Source organism: Phocoena sinus, chromosome 9, assembly GCF_008692025.1.
Source record: "Phocoena sinus isolate mPhoSin1 chromosome 9, mPhoSin1.pri, whole genome shotgun sequence".
Lineage (NCBI taxonomy): Eukaryota > Metazoa > Chordata > Mammalia > Artiodactyla > Phocoenidae > Phocoena > Phocoena sinus.
Genome location: NC_045771.1, coordinates 19,062,579 through 19,083,327, shown reverse-complemented (window position 1 = coordinate 19,083,327; position 20,749 = coordinate 19,062,579). Strand labels below are relative to the sequence as shown.

Genomic DNA, 20,749 nt, shown 5'->3' with positions numbered 1-20,749 from the left:
CCACTGGGCCTGCACGTCCGGAGCCTGTGCTCCGCAGCGGGAGAGGCCGCAACAGTGAGAGGCCGGCGTACCGCAAAAAAAAAAAAAAAAAAAAAAAGATGGGTAATCACAAGTGTTGGCAAGGATGTGAAGAAATTGGAACCCTCGTGTACTACTGGTGGAAATGTAAAATGATGCACCCACTTTAGAAAACAGTCTGACATATTCTCAAAGGGTTAGAGTTATCATGTATGACCCAGCAATTCCATTCCTTGGTATATATACCCAAGAGAAATGAAAACATACATCCACACAAAAATTTAGATGTGAATGTTCATAGCAGCATTATTTATAATAGCCAACAAATGGAAACAACCCAACTATCCACCAAGTGATGAACAGATAAACAAAATGGGATAGATCTATGATATATCCAATGAGATACTATTTGGTAATTGAAGAAGTACTATTGTATGCATGAACACGGATGAACCTTGAAACCATGTTAAGTAAAAGAAGCCAGTCACTAAAGATGACCTATTGTGTGATTCCATTTATATTAATAGGAATTATATATGAATGTCCAGAATAGGGAAATCTATAGAGACAGAAAGTAGATTAGTGGTGACCTAGGGCTGGGGTTGAGGATAAATGGGAAGTCTAACAGGTGCAGGGTTTCTTTTTGGAGGAGACAAAAATGTTCTAAGTTAATTGTGTGATTGTGTGACTCTGTAACTATACTAAAAACCAACCATTGAACTGCACATACTAAGTGGGTAAATTTTATGGTATATGAATTTGATCTCAGTAAAGCTATTATTTTTAAAAATGCCCGTGACCGAGCCCCACCCATGCCAATTAAAGTTGAATTTTGGCAGGTCGAGTTTGGCATCAGGTATTTTGTTAAAACTTCTCTAGCTCAGTTTTTAATGTCTAGGCAGGGTTATAGCTACTGGTTTAGGCTAACTACCAAGACCCTTCTCAGTGCCAGAACACTGTAAATCCAAAAGTCTAGTGTTTTATGCCTGTCCCAGTGAACAAGGTGATTTAAAAGCACAAGGGGACAAGCTGGTGGTCACCCCCCAACACACCTTAATAATAGTCATGATTAATTTCTTCGGCTGACATCTCTGAGTAGAAACCCTAGTTCCCCTGCAACATATATATATATATATATATATATATATATATATATATATATATATACACACACACACACACACACACACACACACACACACATATATGTATATATATGTATATATATATAGCAAGTATATTAAGAGTATTGCAAGATTCTAAATCGTGGACAGACAGTAGGCAAAGAAAGCAAATGAAAAATCTTTGATTGTGATTATTGAAGGAGGAGACAAATTTCTGAAGAGGAGGAGAAATTACTTATTAAATATGAAAAATAGCTACTCACATGATTGTGTGTGATGAAAACTATTGAAGGATAGACTTAGTGATGAGGTTTAGCAGTTTCTAGGAAGAAAAAAATAATATTGTAATCAAGGTAACTGGACTATTTTATTTCTTCTTATTTATGAGGGTTTAGCCAAGATCATTTTAGAAAATGTTTTTGAAAACCTGATTAAAGAACCCATCAGAATGGTAGCACCTCCATTATTTTTGACACAGACAAATAAGGTTTTAGAAGTGTTGAAGATTGAGCAGTTGTAAAAAGCAGGAGTGATAGATGGAAGTGTCATTGTCACATCTCGTAAGAATCACTCGGTATTATTAGGAATCTAGGTAGGTGACCTGACCTTTTTATAACCTTCATCAGTTTAAGCTCTGACAGATAATGGCTAAGTGCTCTTTACAGGTTACCTTAACATGTCTCAGTTTCTCTGTCTATACAACAGAACTAATTAATCCCATGCCAAAGAATTTAATCAAGTTCCAGCTGCAGTGAATATGGTCAGACATCTTATTAGGTCTAGTATAAGTCAAGGTCTGATCCAGAAAACAGAAACCACTTCAAGTATTCCCATGAATTCCTTCAAGTGGGAATTAAATGTGGGGAATTTGTTATTACAGGTGAATGAGGATCTGAGTGTCAAACAGAGGACATTAGGAGAACCTGTAGATTAGCAGCAGCAAGGAGCCACTGCCTCCCTTTAGCTCTTTCCAAAGGGAAGAGCCATTTACTGGAGCACAGAGGTACCCAAAGGAATGTTTGGCATGGTAGGAGCTAGAGCCAAAAAGGAGGTGTGTCTGCAGTTGGAGACATGACCCAAGGCAGAGGGGGAGGGAGAGGAATAGCAATGCCCTGACTTCTCCTTTCCCTTTAGCCTTCAGTTTCCCATCAGGGCCTCCCATTGTCAGTACCCAGCTGAGAACGTGGAAAACAGCTGGCAGGAGTCAACCCCTGCCTCCCTCTGATACAGATCACAGCAAAGGTGAGGAAATGGATCTTAGGGCGAACAAGCTTGGACTTTCAGGGTTCACCCCCTTTTTATTCTGTATCCATTAAAACTTGGTGCTTCTGCCCAATTCGTGGTAACTACTCATCATTTAAAGGAATTCTTCCTCCCTCCCCAACAAGGGTGAGTCAGCCTCATCCATCACTGAATTCATCTCAAGTCTAGGATCTCTGCAGTCCTACGTCAAGGCAGATGTGATTCCTCATATACAGTGACCTCTGAACTAGAATGGAAAGCTCCTCATGTAAAATAGTAGAATAAATAGCACCTCACACCCATTAGGATGACTATTATTTTTTAAAATAAAATTAAAAATAAAACGGAAAATAATAGATTTTGATGAGATGCGGAGGAATTGGAACCCTTGTGCATTGTTGGTGGAAATGGAAAATGAGGCAGCCGCTCTGGAAAACAGTTTGGTGGCTCCTCAAAATGTTAAACATAGAATTACCACATAAGCCAGCAATTCCATTTTCTGTATACACCCAAAAGAATTGAAAGCAGAGATTCAAACTTGTGCACCAATGTTCATAGAAGCATTATTCACAATAGTCAAAAGGTGGAAACAATTCGGATGTCCATCCACAGAAGAAAGGATAAACAATATGTGGTATGTACACACAATGAAATACACAGCCTTAAAGAGGAATGAAATTCTGATACATACTATAACACAGGTGAACTTGGAAAATATTATAAGTGAAAAAAGCCAGACGCAAAGGGACATATATGATTCCACTTATATGAGGTACCTGGAATAGGCAAATTCATAGAGGCAAACTATAGAATAGTTGTTCCCAGGGACTGGAAGGAGGAGGGAATGGGAAGTTACTCTTTAATGAGTACAGAGTTTCTATTTGGAAGATGGAAAAGTTCTAGAAATAGTGATGTTGGTTGTACAACATTGTGAATGTACTTAATGCCGTTAAACTGTACACTTAGAAATGATTCAAATGATAAGTTTTATGTATATTTTGCTACAAAAATTAGGAGTTTGGGATTAACAGATACACACTACTATATATAAAATAAACAATAAGGACGGGGAACTATATTCAATATCTTGTAATAACTTATAATGGAAAATAATCGGAAAAAGAATATGTATATATATGTATATATATATATATATATATATATATATATATATACACAACAGAATCACTTTGCTGTACACCTGAAACTAACACATATTGGTAATCAACTATACTTCAATTAAAAAAAAAATAAGGAAGTGGAAAACAAAAAGAAACCCTTGATTAATATATGCATAAAAATGCAGGGCATGGGGCTTCCCTGGTGGTGCAGTGGTTGAGAGTCCGCCTGCCGATGCAGAGGACACGGGTTCGTGCCCCGGCCCGGGAGGATCCCACATGCCGCGGAGCGGCTGGGCCCGTGAGCCATGGCCGCTGAGCCTGCGCGTCTGGAGCCTGTGCTCCACAGCAGCAGAGGCCACAGCAGTCAGAGGCCTGCGTACTGCAAAAAAAAAAAAAAAAAAAAAAAAAAATGCAAGGCTGCTGCAGCCTCCATTTCTATAACTGGTCATATTTCTCTAATTGGTGACATTTATCACTTCCTTCTTCTACCATCCATCCCATGTTGCCCTTGCCCTGTGCCAGCACTCAGCCGCTTAGAGTGTTTTACCTATTTGTGTGGAACTGAGCCTTTGTTCCTGAAAAAGGCTGAGTTCTTGGCAGTTCTGCCTTTAGTCGGCTGCTATGGGTTTTTTTCCATGACTGTTACTATGGACCTGGAAATACTAAAAGGGGTTCCAGTGAATCCGACGTAGTCCTCTCTGCCTTTACTCCATAGAAGGAACTCACTTTGCCCTTGGCAATTGAGGTCAGTCCTTCCAGGCATCAAATTGAGCCCTTTCTCTGCCTGTTGGTTCAGTAGTGTGAGAAGCCCAAAAGAGCTGGTTGACAATCTCTCTTACCCATATAATTTAGTCATTGTTGTATTTTCTGGTGGAAGCATTCCTTCCTGAGTGCCTCTAGACCAAAGTTGTGGGAACAGGAGCAGAAACGTCCATGAGTAGTTTTAATAATGAAAAGAGGGACCATTCCTACTTCTAGTCCTTGAATTCCCAGACCTATACTTTCTTGTTATTGGGAAAATAAATAAATAAATAACAGCACTATATATTGGTCTCCTGAGTCAAAGTACCCCAGCACTCCAGCCTTGTACATGTTGTCTCCCAACTGCACCATAGCTGAATCCTGCATCAGCCATTTCTCCCGGTAAGTTTCTTGGCCAGCAACACTGTTGAATAGCATACCATGATTGTGAATAAGAGCTTGAATAAATCTGGGAGTGGTGCTCCTCGAAACATTTCAGGCAAGGAAAGCAATTCCGTACTCAGAGTGGGTACAGCATTGCCCCCTCCAGGACGCAAGGCGTCTGGTCGTCTGCTTCTCCACCTGAGCCAGCCGCTGTCTTTCCCCTGCTCTGTTCTGGATCATAGGGGACTGCCCTTTGTACAGTGTTTCCTGGCTCTTGGGGCAGTTATCTTACAGTGGGACAGCAATGGGAAGTAGTAGTAGAAGATTTGGGGAGTGGGACAGGGTCTGAACATGTATGTTATGTGGTCAAATGTAGCCCAGATCTGCAAATCAGTCACTTTGAAACTATTTGTGATGTTTCTTTCATAAGTGCACTGCTGAAAGTGCACTTTTTTTTTTCTTCCTAAGATTTCAGGGAATAACAGAATTATTTAAAGACTAAATGGAGACAATTTTCACATCTTTGGCAAACTTCTCTTAAATGAATTGTCAGATCGACCTCTTTAAAGATTATAATTGTGTGGTAAAATTAAATTAAACAGGTTTTACACTCTTGGCAAAGTTCTCTTAAATGATTTCTTGTCAGATTCAAGCTCTTTAAAGATTATAATTGTGTGGTAAAATTAAACTGAACAGGTTTAACACACTCCTTCAGTGTTTTAGGCTTCTACGTGAGCATGTTGGCCTACCGATAATAAAGGTGACTTCTCACATAGGTTCAGTGCCTGAAACATACGAGTTTTGGGTTCTGATGTCTGTTCCTGGGTATATCAGAGAATCTTTAGACCATGACTGAATGCCTCTTATTTCACCTTCTCCAGATAATGATCATTCTGCTGCCCATTTCACATAAACATATTGGATAGCTTCAGTAAATAATGTGCTTTCACAATAAGCAGAAGATGAAGGCTAAGGAAAAATTCAGATCTAGAAAGAAGAAACAGTACTAACCCAGATGCTGGGGGTAGTCCCTCTAGCCCTGAGCCCTCCACAGTGGACACTGACTGCCATCTGTGTTTTTGGTTTTTTTGAGAACTTTTTTTTTTTTTTTTCCTGTGGTTCGCGGGCCTTTCACTGTTGTGGCCTCTCCCGTTGCGGAGCACAGGCTCCGGACGTGCAGGCTCAGCGGCCGTGGCTCACGGGCCCAGCCGCTCCGTGGCATGTGGGATCCTGCGGGACCAGGGCACGAAGCCATGTCCCCCCTGCATCGGCAGGCAGACTCTCAACCACTGCGCCACCAGGGAAGCCCCGAGAACGTTTTTTAAAAATTGAAGTATAGTTGATTTACAGTGTTTCAGGTGTACAGCAAAGTGGTTCGACTATACAAATACATATATACCTCTTCTTTTTCAGATTCTTTTCCATTATAGGTTATTACAAGATACTGAATACAGTTCCATGTGCTATAGAGTAGGTCCTTGTTTATCTATTTTATGTACAGTAGTATGTGTCTGTTAATCCCAAATTCCTAGTTTATCCCTACCCCCCTTCCCCCTTTGGTAACCATAAGTTTGTCTTCTGTGTCTGTGAGTCTATTTCTGTTTCGTAACTAAGTTCATTTGTATCATTTTTTTAGATTCCACATATAAATAATATCATATGATATTTGTCTTTCTCTGTCTGCCTTACTTCACTTAGTATGATAATCTATACGTCCATCCATGTTGCTGCTAATGGCATTATTTCATTCTTTTTTATGTCTAGGTAGTATTCCATTGTGTGTATACACACACACACACACCCCATATCTTCTTCATCCATTCATCTGTCAGTGGACATTTAGGTTGCTTCCATGCCTTGGCTATTGTAAATAGTGCTGCTATGAGCATTGGGGTACCTTTTCAAATTATAGTTTTGTCTGGATGTATGCCCAGGAGTGAGATTGCTGGATCATATGGTAACTCTATTTTTAGTTCTTTAAGGAACCTTCAAACTGTTCTCCGTAGTGGCTGCACCAATTTACATTCCCACCAGCAGTGCAGGAGGGTTCCCTTCTGACTGCATCTTGAGCAAGCCTGAAGCCACGGTCTTAACCAGCTTTTAGACCAACCAACCATTGCCTCCAGTTTGGCTCAAGTAACTGTAATACCCGTGTCCTCCAATTTTCCAGGTTAAAATGCTTGATGCGTCCATCTGGAAGGTTTTCTCATTTGTGGTAGGGCTTTCAGGTTTTTGGTAAACATGTTCATTGGAGAAAGTACAGAAAATACAGAGAAACACAAAGCATGATCCAGTCACACAATTAAACATTTTGGTATATAGATATCCAATCTTTTTTCAGTTCATATAGATATATAATTATGTTCTTTTTAAATATAGAGTGACTGCAGTTTTTTTTTACTCAACTTCATATTATGGCTAAAAATAAACTATATCAAACATTTTTTCTATGGTATCAAATATTTTCTACTATGTAATTTCTAATGACTGCATAGTTCTCCAGTGTGGATATGCCATAATTTATTTAATAAATTAGAGGGTTTAGGAAAAAAATCTGTAGTTGAGCAGCTAGAGCCATCCCCTTAAGGTTATTGTAACACATAAAACCCATCCACCAAACTCTTTGACATACACAAATCCTCGAAGGAATGGTTTTTCGTGTGAAATGGTTATAGCTGTCAATCATTTATTCTCCATGTCATGGTTCTGGTGCTATCTCCAGGTTTTTAGGGGGTGATTATGGATTCCTGTCAAATGAGATGTCTACTATGTATTCAACATGAGGCAGTTTGTATTTTTCTCCATCTATTGCTTTCCCATCGGAGGAAGTTAAGCAAATCTCTGTGAGCCAAAGGGGAATGGGATAGACGTCTAGTGCTGGCAGCACACGGCAGACATGCCCGGGTCCCAGAGATCCCGCATAAGTAGATTAGACTGCTACATAAATACATTTGTCTTGATTGTCACATTCCACCCAGGGTTACACCTACATGCGTAAAAATGGCTCCAAGCCAGTTTTTCAAAGGCAGTTTGCCTCCCTTGTTGCTTTTTAACCACCCAGCTCACAGGCATTTTTTGTGTTATAGCTATCAAAGATGATTAAGGGGCTGGGAGAGCTGATATCTAAGGACAGATTAAGAAAACTAAATATTTACAACTTGACTGAGTGATAGCCAAGGGGAAGATACTGTAACTGTCTGCTGGGCTCAAATCATGGAAGAGATACTGTTTTGCCTTCCCCAGTAACTCAATTTTAGGGATATCTAAATTCAGAGAAAGTTTTCTGAAGATGACATCACTTATGCTAATTAGATAATTGTGTCAGTTGAAATTACATTTCGCTGCTTACTAGCAGAGACTTGGAATAGCAGTGGCTTAAACAAATAAGGTTTCATTTTCTCTCCTATAACATGAAGCCCAGAAATGTACCGTCTGGGGCTGTGTGGCAGTTCCATGATGTCATTGGTGCCCCCATGCCCTCCTGTCTTTGGCGCCATTGTTCTCAGCGTGATATTCGTACTCAAGGTCACCTGGTATTTGAAGAAGAGCTACCCCAGCTTCACTTACCTTGGCTGAATTCCAGAAGGGGGAAGGCAAAAGAGGTCCCTGCCAACTAAGACTGCTTGGAAGAACTTTCTCGGAAGCCCATTTCCTGATTCCAGTTTATATCTTACTGACCACCACATCAACGAGAGGGGCTGGGAAACTGAGCAGGGTTTTTGGTTTGGTTGATTTTGTTTTTACGTTGGGTACCTTGCTTACCACAGCGATATCAAGGTCCTTTGACTGAGAAGGCATGGGAACATGGCTGCCGGGTAGGCAATCGGTGGTTTCTGTCACAATGACTTACCTCTTAAAGATTCTGAGAAGTCTGGACTCTGAGACACAGTGACATTTGCTATGATGTTCCATTTGTAAAACTGGCCCTTGCGATCTAATTTATTTACTTCTCATCACTCATCTATTTCGATTTATTTGTCACAGCATACCCTGGGTTGATGCTAAATAAACCAGCCATCTCAGCAGAACTAAGAATAATAACTACAACTTACTAGCTTTTACCCAGTTCCATGCACTGTGTTACGCGCTTCACATCACCTGAATGGTTTGCTTCAAAATACTCCAAGGGGGATGCGGAGTAGATATGCATAAATGAAATAATACTCACCATGAGTTGCTAATAATTGAAGCTGAGCAATGGCTATATGGAAGTTTGTTATTATTTATATACTCTTCTCTCTCCTTTTGTAATAACGGAAATTTTCCCAGTAAAGATCTTTAAATCACCTCATCTACATCTTACATTATTTCACGTGAGGTCGGTACTGTTGCCCCTAGCTAACAGTGCTCAGGGGAGTTAAGCAGCATCACAGGGTGAGTGAGTGGCAGCTTTAGGATTCAGACCCAGGTCTGCCTGACTTAGAAGCCTGTGCTCTAACCCTTATTATTCAAAGAAAGCATGCTTCCCCCATAAGGAGACTAAACCTCATCAGAAATGTAGATTTTCAGGCCCCACCCAAGCCCTATTACAGGACCCCCGAATAAGGTTTGTTTGCACACCCGGGGTTCCCATGCTCTGTCCACTGCACTGTTATTGCCCTCGTAGCCGCAACTTAACCAACTCAATCGTGAGTTTCCCATAAAAAATGTTACCCTCTGTTGAAGCAAGAAGCCTTTTCATGAGTCACTGCTTGGTAGCATTTAATAATAATTGAATAGGCATTTAATTCAGAGCAGTTAACCTCTTTCAACCTTGAGTGTCTGCTGTAGCGCTGAGCACCAAATGCCTATGTGTCAATTAAGCACCATTCTGACTATGTGTCAGCTGCTAATAATCACTGCTTGCTTGAAACTTGGTTTGGTTTGTTCTATTGAAATAACGCCCTTGCTTCTATTAACTTAAGGTGTTGTGAGTTTTAAAAGTTTTGGGACTTAACAGAAAACTGTTCAGCTACCTGTTCTACCTTCCGGCAACAGCATCTCTGCTTACCCACCTCTGTATAACTTTCCTGAAAAGACATGATTTTTCTCCCTAACATCTTCAGTCATCTTGTATCATTTCAGCCCTGTTTTTGAAAGAAAGAGAACTATGGGTTAGTTCTTGTGTGTCCTGTAGGCAGAACATCAGCCTCCATTTCTCCATCTGTGCCTTGGCTGTGCCATATGGTCTTTAGGATCCCTTCCAATGTCATTATTCTCTAACCCCACATAGCGTGATTTTAAAATCTCGCCAACACAAAAACATTATGAAGACACTGGACTGTATGTGAAATCTACTTGATTATGTTTTTTCAGCCAGTAAAAGGATCCCTCATTGATTCGTACTCATTTCTCTGTCCGAATAATGAATGCCTTGACACTGTGTAGCTTCCTTGCCTCCGATCCGTGTTAGACCAAGTAAATGAATGAATGAATAAATGAATGAATGAGGCCTGTCGTCCTTCTCAACTATAATTTGTTTTCTCAAAGAGGCTGTGCCCTCCGCTTTTGAACAGGTTAAAAGATTTTCAAGCTGCCAGGTGAATGTGTTTGTTTTATATATTATAATCACCTTCAAACCGTGTATATACTTAACACCCTAAGCTGTTCTTCAACTTCCATAGCAGAAAAGGTAAGGGAAAAACCTACAAAAGAGCAGGCATCAAAGCCATCCCCAGGGACCATCACTGTATAGGTCAGGCCCATGCTGGTTGAGGGTACAAGCATCGGAGTCGCTTCATTCTTCTTCCACGAACTCTTTCTCCTACGAGAGTAATTTGAAGCCAGTTTATGTATAAGATAATGTTCTCACAAAATTAAACCTAGGAAAAATAGCGTGCTGTAATATAGTGACAATAACAACCATCTTGCTAGACATGCCTTAGAATGTCTTGTCCACCCCTGTCTTTTCCATGCTATAAGTAAAGTGTGTTTCTGATTTGTTTTGTAGAGCAGCCTTTGGCAAGGAGTCAGAAGTTCTTATTGGGAACCTGGGTGATAAATTAATCCCTCCACAGGACATCCTCCGTGATGTCAGCGACCTCAAAGCCTTGGCCAACATGCATGAGAGCTTGGAATGGTTAGCAGGTCGAACAAAGTCGGCTTTCTCCAATCTTTCTACGTCCCAGAGTAAGTACCAGCAGGGTGGTTCCTGTGGGGACAGCTGAGGAACTAGACTGAATACTTTCATTTGAAATGCCATAAGGGGACATGTCCGAGTTGTTGGAAGATCTGTGCAAGAATTCTGCTTGTGCTGAGCCTCTGGTACTTTGTCATTCTGTGAAAGGAAGTAATCTCAGCTTCCCCGTGTGGGGCGTGGGAAGCCAAAAAGGTCCAGGTTAACATAGCTTGATGTTAAACCTTAGAAACACCGGATTGTGTAAGATTGAACCACCATGTCTTAGAACAGAAAGCAATACATTTTGTCCTTCTTACAACTTCTCAAGGGTAGAAACTGTGTCTCAGAGCTCAAAGCTGAGCACGCAGTTGATGTTTTCATTTTAACTGATAGAAAACGAATGAAAAAGTATCTAAAAAGAGAATAATAGAAGTGATCAAGTTGCTAGAAAACAGAGACAATGAGAAAAACATTTACTCTGGAAAAGAGATGGCTGAAAGATAACCTCATTATACATGTCAAGGAAATTAAGGAATAGGGTCTGAAGTAAAAATGGGAAACCTTTTTCTAGCAAGGACCAATGACCAATTATTTCAAAAATAATTTGAAAACTTTGGGACACATAAACTTTATTCAATAAGTATAGCACAAATGTCTTTTAAAAGCATTAGTTCAGAAGTGTTAAACAGTTAAAGGCAAAGAAAAATGATATGAAGAGGGAATAAAGGAGATGGGAGATTTGAATGCATGAATGGAGGGACAGAAAACAGGATAGAAAAAAGCAAAATCACAGCAAGAACATGGAAGAAACTGAATCAGCTCTGAACTTAGTATTAGAACGAACTGTTAGAAGATTGTTAGAAGGAAAAAGCTTGTATTTTTTGGACTGTGGACCTCAAAGAAAGTTATTTTTTATCATTGTCTCTTGAAAAGTTATTATTGCTTGATTAACCATGATTTCCAGCCCAGAGAGGGAGAAGAGGTGGATGAAATAAACCAGAGTAAATTATGGCCTGAAATGCAGGCCCCACGGGCAGAGTCTAGGAGACCTTTGAATGCTCGCTTACTTATGATCTCATGCCGATTGTGTAGCTGTCCTGGGAGTCAACAGCGGGTGAGGAAAGCAGATGGAAGGAGGGGGCTTCTGAGATTACGTATTCTGCTTTAGAAATCTTCTTCAAATATTACTTTTTATTTATACTCTTATTTTTGCACTTTTTAGTATTTAAAATAGTACTTTTAGCTGATGATAAAATTGTACATGTTTATTCTTAGAATTGTGTTCACCTACTAAGTAAGGATAGTCTGGACTCAGTATCGGGTCTGAGCAGACTCTGCCTAAGTAGGTATCCTTGAGAGGTTTTCAACTTTATAACGACCTCATATCAGGGAACCTGTCACAAGTAGTAGTCAGAATGAGCCATTTTATCTCCCAGACTCACCCGACTCCACCAAGAAAAAAAAAAAAAAGTCAGCAAGAGCTGACTCCCTTTTGCTAGTTGCAAAATAAACAGCTCTGAAAAGGGACCAGATGCCTCTTTTCCTAGTTTCCTTTGACTCTTGCAAATGTAGGGCTGCTTGGGTTGGTTTGTTAGTGATGACTGGAAGGAGTCCTCTCGTTCGGTGGGCCATCGAAGTCCAGTATTTCATAATGCAGTCTCTTATTTTGGCAGCACAGCCTCCCAGGTTTCTGTTCTGTCCATCCTAAAAGAGAAGGATGCTCTGTGAGTTACAGTCAACTTTGTAACTGCACCATTTACCTGTTCCGTTCACGTCACCGAGAGTCCCTAGTACAGCTGATGTCTAATTCACGTCTTCCAGCACCTCTGTTAGTCTGACAAAGACCTCTTGTCCCATGCCCATTAATACCTCTCATGTGCTCAGTTCCATTTTATAGGCTGTACCCTCTCAGTTCCTTTCAGGGTGATTATTCCAGCCAGTGAGTGATTTAAGTGACTGTTAGCGTTTTGACGATCAGTGCAAAGCCCAAGTGAACTGTAATCACTACTTATGTTGTCTCTGTAAAAACAGAGCATCCAGCAAACCTGGTTTATTCTGCTAACAATATGCCTTGCTCACCCACACGGGGCTATTCTTTGAATTCCCAGGAGGGACGCCCACTGATGTTTATAATTTGAACAAAGCAGGGAATGGGTTACTTTGATTGCACCATGTCAGTGTGACTTTAGAAAGGGAATAAAGGACAGCTCTTTATTATTCTTTTGAAAAGTGAACCAAATGATTACCTCAACAAAAGTGTTGCCAAGTCTGGAGACTCGATAGCATGAAGAAAATGCCAGACTGTTGTCTAGCACTCATAGAGACTCAGGATGGGGAAAAGGCAAGAAAAGAAGCGTAGAAGTTTCTTTTCTTGTCCACATCCTTTAACTATTTGGTATGGTAAATGCCATGCTTTCTTATAATTAAGAAGCTACTAGTAGAATGGAATGGAGGAAGTTTGCAGAAAATTATTTTCATAGTAGAAAATCTCTTTAGATATTAATAGCAGTGTTCTCCTCCACCTGAAATATCTCATGTCATAGTGAACAGAGTATTGCATTTTAGTGGCGGAGCATGGCTGGCCACTTGCCCAGGAGATAAGAGTTGACCATTTTTTCAAAGACAGTTTTCCCATCTCTTTTAGTATTTGCCTAAGCATCACTCTGTGTTCTTTACATTTAAAAGAGTCTCCTCACCTCCTGTAGATCCTGACTACTCCAAAGGCACTGCTCTTACTTTCACAGTCCATGGTTCCTGCTCCATTTCTCCTGGTATTCCCCTGCTCAGCCTTCCTTAAACCTGTTCTACTTAAGATTCTTTCTGTTGAAAGTCACAGCCCAATTAAAAGAAAAAGAATGCATCGATTTATAAAACTGGTAAATCAAAAGACTTCAGGTGTGGCTGGATCCAGAGGTTCACAAGATAACACCATGTAACAGACATGTTTACACACCTGCTCTCTCTCCCCCACTTTCTCTATTTTTGGTGTATTCCCTTTATTGCTTTCCGTCTCAGGTAAGACCTTTTCGTATGGCAACATCCTTGGTTACCAGCAGCCCCAAGATTATTTGATCCCTGACAAAAAGAGCATTTTTGCCAGCAGCTCCTGAAACAGTCCTAGAGAAGACTTGGATTGACCTAACTTGACCTCCTCTCATGGGTCTCTCAGGTTCTCTCTGTATATGCCTAGTTTTCTGACTCTTTACCCACGACTCAGTCTCCCACTCCCACTTCTAGAATGTCTTTATGTTCAGGGTCTGTTTTAACAAATATGCTTTCAGTGCAAGGAAGTTGAGCAGAATCATATGTAGCGTTGGGCCTTCAGGATCTAGGTTTATACATATTTTCTCTCATTGATCACAATTTCAACCTTGTAGTAAACACAGGATAGTATCTGTAATATCTGCTGTTTGTAACAATCCTAAATAAGAAGTCTGAGATTAACTGTTATGGTTAAGAAAATTCTCAGAAAATTGTGACCTAGATAAAAATTAAGAGTGTATTCAATTGGAACACTAATGATTTTCTTTTCTATTTTATCCCTTTGTTTTAAGGATGTGTTGCCTTTAAAAATAGGGTACAGAGAACTTGAAGGGGGCTCCAGAGCTTGTTTTGACTGCATTTGCTTCCTCGAGGGGACGCCTCCTCTCTTTCTTGGATTCTGTAAAAAAAAAAAAATCTCCAGGGTTAGAGAATCTAAAACTTCCTTGATTATATATTCTGCTCTTTAAGTAACCTTACCATCGAGGAGGTCATCTGTTTTTTATTAAAGTCCCTTTGCTTCAGTCTAAACCTCTTTCTTCTGTCCTATTCTTCAGAAATTAAATGTTGAATATTTTTTCTATGAAATACTTTAATGTGTCTGAAAACATTTCCCTGGTCTCTACCTGCCCATCTCTGGATATTAAACACTTTTGGCCTGAGGGCCCCACCCAGTCTCTGAGTCCAGGGCAACCAAATCTAGCAGAAGTAGGAGCCCAGATCAGGCCCAAGTTCGCTTACACTCTCTCGGATGGTGGTTTGACTGTTAGCCTTTGTGAATGTGGCCCATGTTGCAGGTTCCTTCAACACCAGTTGTATCCCCTTCTGGCTCCCTCAGCTCCTGTTACCGCAGTTCTTGCTGTGCCCACGTGCATTGAAAATAAAAAGTCATACTGTAATCTTTTTTTTTTTTTTTTTTTTTTTTTTGCAAAACCACAGGGTCAAATAAATCTCATAATTTTGGTTCCTGGAATTGGTTCATGAATTGCAGTATTAGTTATGCAGTTATTTATATACTTCTTTTTTCTTGTATTGTGGTAAGATATACATAACATCAAACATACCACTTTAACTGTTTTTAAGTGTGCAGTACAGTAGAGTCACGTGAACTCTGTATTTATTACTATGCAACAGATCTCTGGAACTTTTTCATCTCACATAACTGAAACTCTGTACCCACTGAACAATAAATACCGTATTTCCCCCTCTCCCCCAATCCCTGGTAACCACTTTCCATTTCTATGAGTTTGACTACTTTTAGATGCGCCCTTATAAGTGGAATCGTGCAGTATTTGTCTTTTTGTGACTGGCTTATTTCATGTAGCCTAGTGTCCTCAAAGTGTTATAGCATATGACCGGATTTCCTTCTTTTTTAAGGCTGAATAACATTCTGTTGTATGGATCTACGACATTTTCTTTATCCAGGCATCTGTCAGTGGACATTCAGAGTTCACCCACCTCTTGGCTATTGTGAATAATGCTGCAGTGACACATAAGTGTGCAAATTATACTTCTTTCTTAAAGCAGAACTATTATCAGGGATCTTAGAAATCATCTGCTCTAACTCAGATGTTTTGCACACGGAGGAATCAAGGCTTCCGAATGGTCACTCTGCATGTCTCTGCCTGAACTGGTATGGAAACAAGCCCTCAAATTGCCACTTTAATTTTCTCTCTACTACATCATTGTCTTGACCATTACCAAGGTTAAGTACTGGCAGTGATAACAGTTCCATTCATACCCTATTCCTATTAAACCATCCAGGAAGGTCATCATATTTTTTTTTTTTTTTGATGAAAGCACTTTAATGCCTACAGCCAACTTGTGATCATTTCTGATCATCGTCTTGTGTGTAACCAGACTTTCTTTAAATATACGGAACTATTAAATATACGGAACTATTGCACATATCCCTTTTTGAATATCATCTTACTTGTAATAAAATATCTTATTAATTTTTCTCCCTCTTTCTTTGTTCTACAAATATTATCGAAGTTAGAAACTCCACCTGTCTTGTTATCATGTTAACAGAATGTCTTCTAGCTACTGCACTCTCCTGTGGCAGGAGCCACTAACCTTGTGTGGCTGTTTACATTTAAATTAATTAAAACGAACTGAAATATAAAATTCATTTGCTTAGTCACACTAGCCACATTTCAGATGTTCAGTGGCCACTGTATTAGCGAGGTTGTAGAACATTTCCATCATCACAGAAAGTTCTGTTGGATTGTGCTGTAGATCAACACTTATCGCTACTGATAAAGTTCTAAAACAATGCCAGTTCATACAGTTAGCTTTTTGAAACATACTTGAAATGTCCACCTAGTTATATCAAGACATGGATAAATACTTCACTTGTTCAGTCTCCAAATCCCCTGAAAGAGAAGTATGTGTTAAGCCTGGCTTTGTCCAAAATTTTTTCTGTTGATGCTATAGGGAAAAGAGTTTAGCGGTCAAATACACTTGAGACCCATTAGGTTAAAGAACCTTAAATGTAGTTCCTGCATACAGTAGAACTTTTAAAGTCTTTTCATGTCAACGGAGTAATTACAGCAACGCAGTGTTTCCCAAACTTCTTTATCAATGGAATTCTCTCGCCCCAGAGCATCTTACGGGACTTTTCTTTTATGGAACAACTTCTGGTAAACACTGTCCTATGCTATATTTATATAATTTGTTCAGAATCGTTTATTTCTCACAGCATAGGCACAAGATAGGGCATATGCTTCGCTACTGCAGGAATGTCATTTCATATTATTGGCAGATTTGCACACCATCAGATGACTTCTGTTGCAATTTGGTTACTTTATTACTTGATTGAATCATTTTTAGAAATGTTCAAGTCAACCAATACGAAATGACTGGTTTCTTTTTTGCTTGTTTCAAACCTGGCTGCTGCCCAGTCATTACACTTCACTCACAATTCTCAAAGATTCCAGCTACTAACGTAATTTCACACCTCAGTTTACTGATGAATGTTAATATGTCCAGAGATTGATTTTTTAAGAAAAATTTTAATTTAGAATACTTCCAGATTTTGAATAAAGTTGCAAAGGTAGTACAGAATTCCTATGTATCTCATACCCAGTTTTCCCAGTTGTTAACATCTTACATTTGTCGCAACAGATGAGCCAATATTGATACATTATAATTAACTAAGTTCTATATTCACATTTCCTTAGTTTTTAATCTGATGTCATTTTTCTGTTCCAAGATCCCATCTCTAGGATATCATAATACATTTAGTCATTGTCTCTTTAGCCTCATTTAGACTGTGAAAGTTTCCTAGACTTTCCTTGTTTATGATGACCTTAACAGTTTTTTTGTTTGTTTGTTTTGGGGGGTTTTTTTGTTTGTTTTTTTTTTTGCAGTACGCGGGCCTCTCACTGTTGTGGGCTCTCCCGTTGTGGAGCACAGGCTCCGGACGCGCAGGCTCAGCGGCCATGGCTCATGGGTCCAGCCGCTCCGCGGCATGTGGGATCCTCCCGGACCGGGGCACGAACCCGTGTCCCCTGCATCTGCAGGCGGACTCTCAACCACTGCGCCACCAGGGAAGCCCTCAGCCTTAACAGTTTAAAGGAATACTGGTCAGATATTCTGCAGAATGTCCTTCAATATGGGTTTGTCTAATCTCTTTTCATGATTAGACAGGGCTGGTGGGTTTGGGGAAGGAAAACCACAAAGATAAAAACATTCTTATCGCATCTATCAAGGATAACTGCTATCAATGTGACTTATCACTAGTGATGTTCTGGGATTGATTTTTATGCCTCCAATTCATATAGTCCCCTCTAGACAGTTCCTCTGAACTCTAGATCGACTTTCCACTTTCCCACCGCAAACTGCTTTTGTCTCTCTTTCTAGTGACCATTTTTTAACATGATGAATGCATCTATTATAAGCCCAATGTTTGGACAAGTTGAATAGCTGCTTAAAAAAATAGTCGTCACAATTATGCAGTTGATAAAGATTATAATCTTGTGGGTCTGAAAGGCCTACGGAAGGAGCTGTTTTTTTCTGCCCTGAGCCACTCGATTCGGGCCTGCAGCTACTTCTTAGTTGCCACATGTGCTAAACAATCCTTAGTAAATGTATACAAACCTATTAATTTCAGACAAAGCCATGCTGAGATTAAAAGAGCTATCGGAACTTTTCTTCACCAAAAATAAAGTTTTATTTTAACCCATTTACATTAGGTCCTTCTAATGTGCAGTGTTGACTGAAAACCCACTTACAAGTGAAACTTATTTCCTGACAAATGTCCTTTTAGAGCAGTGATTCTCAAAGTTAGCTGCATGTCAATTGTAATCAGTTGGGGAGTTTTAAAAAATACTGATGCTGGGCCCCACTCCCAAAGATTTTCATTTAATCGTTCCAAGATGTGGCCTGGGCATCCCCAAACCATTCACATCAGAGGTTGAGAACCACTGTCCTAAAGGATTGGTTCTCATCCTTAGCTTATATTAGGATGGCCTATTGAGCTTCTGGTCAGACTCTCTGCAGGAGATGCCCAGAGTACCATGCTTTCAAAAATCTCCTCAGGCAATTTCAACAAAAAGCCAAGGTGGAGGCCCACTGAGTTTTGAGCCCTCCAGAATTTCTTCTTTAATTTCTAGAGTTCGTATATTTGGGAAATGCTTTATAGTTGTTTTGCCAGTTCTAGTCTCAAAAGTTTGTCTTTTGAGTTAACAAGGTATCTTTTGGGTTAACATGACTTCCCATTTTACAGACAAGAACACCAGGCTCAGAGTGTTGTAATTCGTGTCTATACTAGAGTCAGGACAGCTGCCCACTTCTGCTTAGCAGTTCCTAGTTAGCCAAACTGTCCCCCAGGTCTGATTAAAAATAAAAACCTTCCTCTTACCTTTTTCAAATCAGTGAAATGAGAAGGGCACAGGAATCAGTGTCTCTCTTAACACAAAAGGCTGTGATTGCCAAACCAACTGAATGAATGTAGAAGTGTTTACAAGTCAATTATATCACTGAAAATAAAGATGGACAAGGTCCAGGTGTCTGTACACCCCCCATCCCTCGAGTATATGGTTTTTTCGCCAACCATGAGGCCTTTATACATTGCCAACTATGATTTAACATTTTCTAGAAGGTGGAATAGGAATTGAATATGAATAGAGCTCTCTATCATGGGCTTTTTCTGCCCTAATGGCAAATGGAAGATAAAATGCAGACCCCCACCCCCTCCCCTTGCTGTTTGTTTTTCTGCCTTGACACAAATGAGAATAAAAATGTCCCTAGACAAGATCTCCTGGGACATTGTCCCATTTCAGCTTTGCTTTTGTGAAACCATGAAGCCAGAATTTTTCTGTCATGATTTCATCTGATTATTTTTAATTAAAACTCCGTGTATGGTAATTTCTCTCCTGCTCCGGTATTTACAAGTTTCAAATATTTGTAGACTGTTATCAGACAGCACCGTCTCAGCAGTTGCTTAGCCTAACTCTACATATTTAGTGTCTCGAATCCTCTTTTTGAGGTTGGGCTTTCTCTGTCATAATCGTTTTTTGTCTTATTCGTTGTCATTTTCTTCAGCTGACTCTCATTCTGTGGGTTCACTCTTATCGTTCCTCTTCCTCAATTGGTGACAACTTCCAAATTCATTGTCATTGGTTAGTTTCATGAGCATACTAAGCATACATACATTTTTTACTAAGAAAATTACATTACCACTGGAATAATACCTTGTTCAGGGCTTTCCCACCTACTGTCCAATCTGGAATTTGTTTTGATCTTATCTAATTGACACAACTTCTACTTTTGTGGGAGCCTTTATCGCTTTTTTGAAAAGTGTCCAAATACACTTCCATGTCGTACCAGTTTCCGAATTAATCATATGTTTTGTAGGAATGAAAACACTGAACGACAATTTTATGATGATTCAGTTTTGTTCATTTTCAGTCTTAATTGTACTCTATTGTTACTTATAAGCTGATTGAAATTTATCTTCTTGAAGAAAGACTTGTGTGGAGAAAGTCCCTGCGCTCAGGGTGTTCACCTGGTTGTTCCTAGGAACTTTCTGAGGCCCATGTTGTTACAAACAATGGAGATGCTGGTTATTCTCTCACTTTATAAGGAAAAACATCTGGACCCCTCCAGCTCCTTCTCCACATTGATGTACTCTGCACTGTTACTACTGGTTATCATCCAGACTTCAGGCTGACCCATGCGGTTCCCATGTTCCTTTCTTCTCAGTACCTCTTAAGTACTGATAACACAGGTTAGTCCCCTTTTTAAACATTTCTTATTTTTTTCCCTTTCCTCTCATTGAATACCCTCACATGGCTCCTAGATCGTGGTCATTTTGCCTCCCTCTAAACCTCTGTGTTTTTCTTTTATTTCATAGACTCTTTCCCATGCTTCTCCTTTAGTCTTGGAGCCTTACAGTACATATTTGACTTTGAGGTCAAGTACACTTGGGGACAAATGAGACAAGTCATTGTATCACCAGAGGAAAATTATTTCACCTTTCTGGACTAAATAGGTCTTCTTACTTGTTAAATAGATACGATGATGCATCCTCACTGGGTTGGTGTAACCATTACATGAGATGATGAACTTGGAGTTCTAAGCATGAGACACAGAGTGGGAACTTAATATGGGGTTCCTGGGGTTCCTACTATGAATCCTATCACTGGGGCTCTCACTCATTGCTCTGCTCCCCGAATACTGGGTCTTCACCTTCTCCCACCCCTTCAGGGTTCTCTTTTATCTCAAGTCTTGTGGTTGCTTTTAAAACCCTGTTAACA

At 39.9% G+C, this 20,749-nt stretch overlaps 1 protein-coding gene across 2 annotated transcripts in view; it reads left to right on the top strand.

The window, feature by feature from the left end:
• Window positions 1-20,749, top strand: part of EXOC4 (exocyst complex component 4) — an 856,192-nt gene that overhangs the window by 726,397 nt on the left and 109,046 nt on the right. Inside the window, exon 14 of one of the 2 annotated variants that reach the window (XM_032642974.1) lies at window positions 10,560-10,738. The exons of the other annotated variant lie outside the window; for it this stretch is intronic. Coding sequence (XP_032498865.1) covers window positions 10,560-10,738 — 179 coding nt within the window. The remainder of the gene's footprint in view (window positions 1-10,559; window positions 10,739-20,749) is intronic. 2 annotated transcript variants of the gene reach the window in all.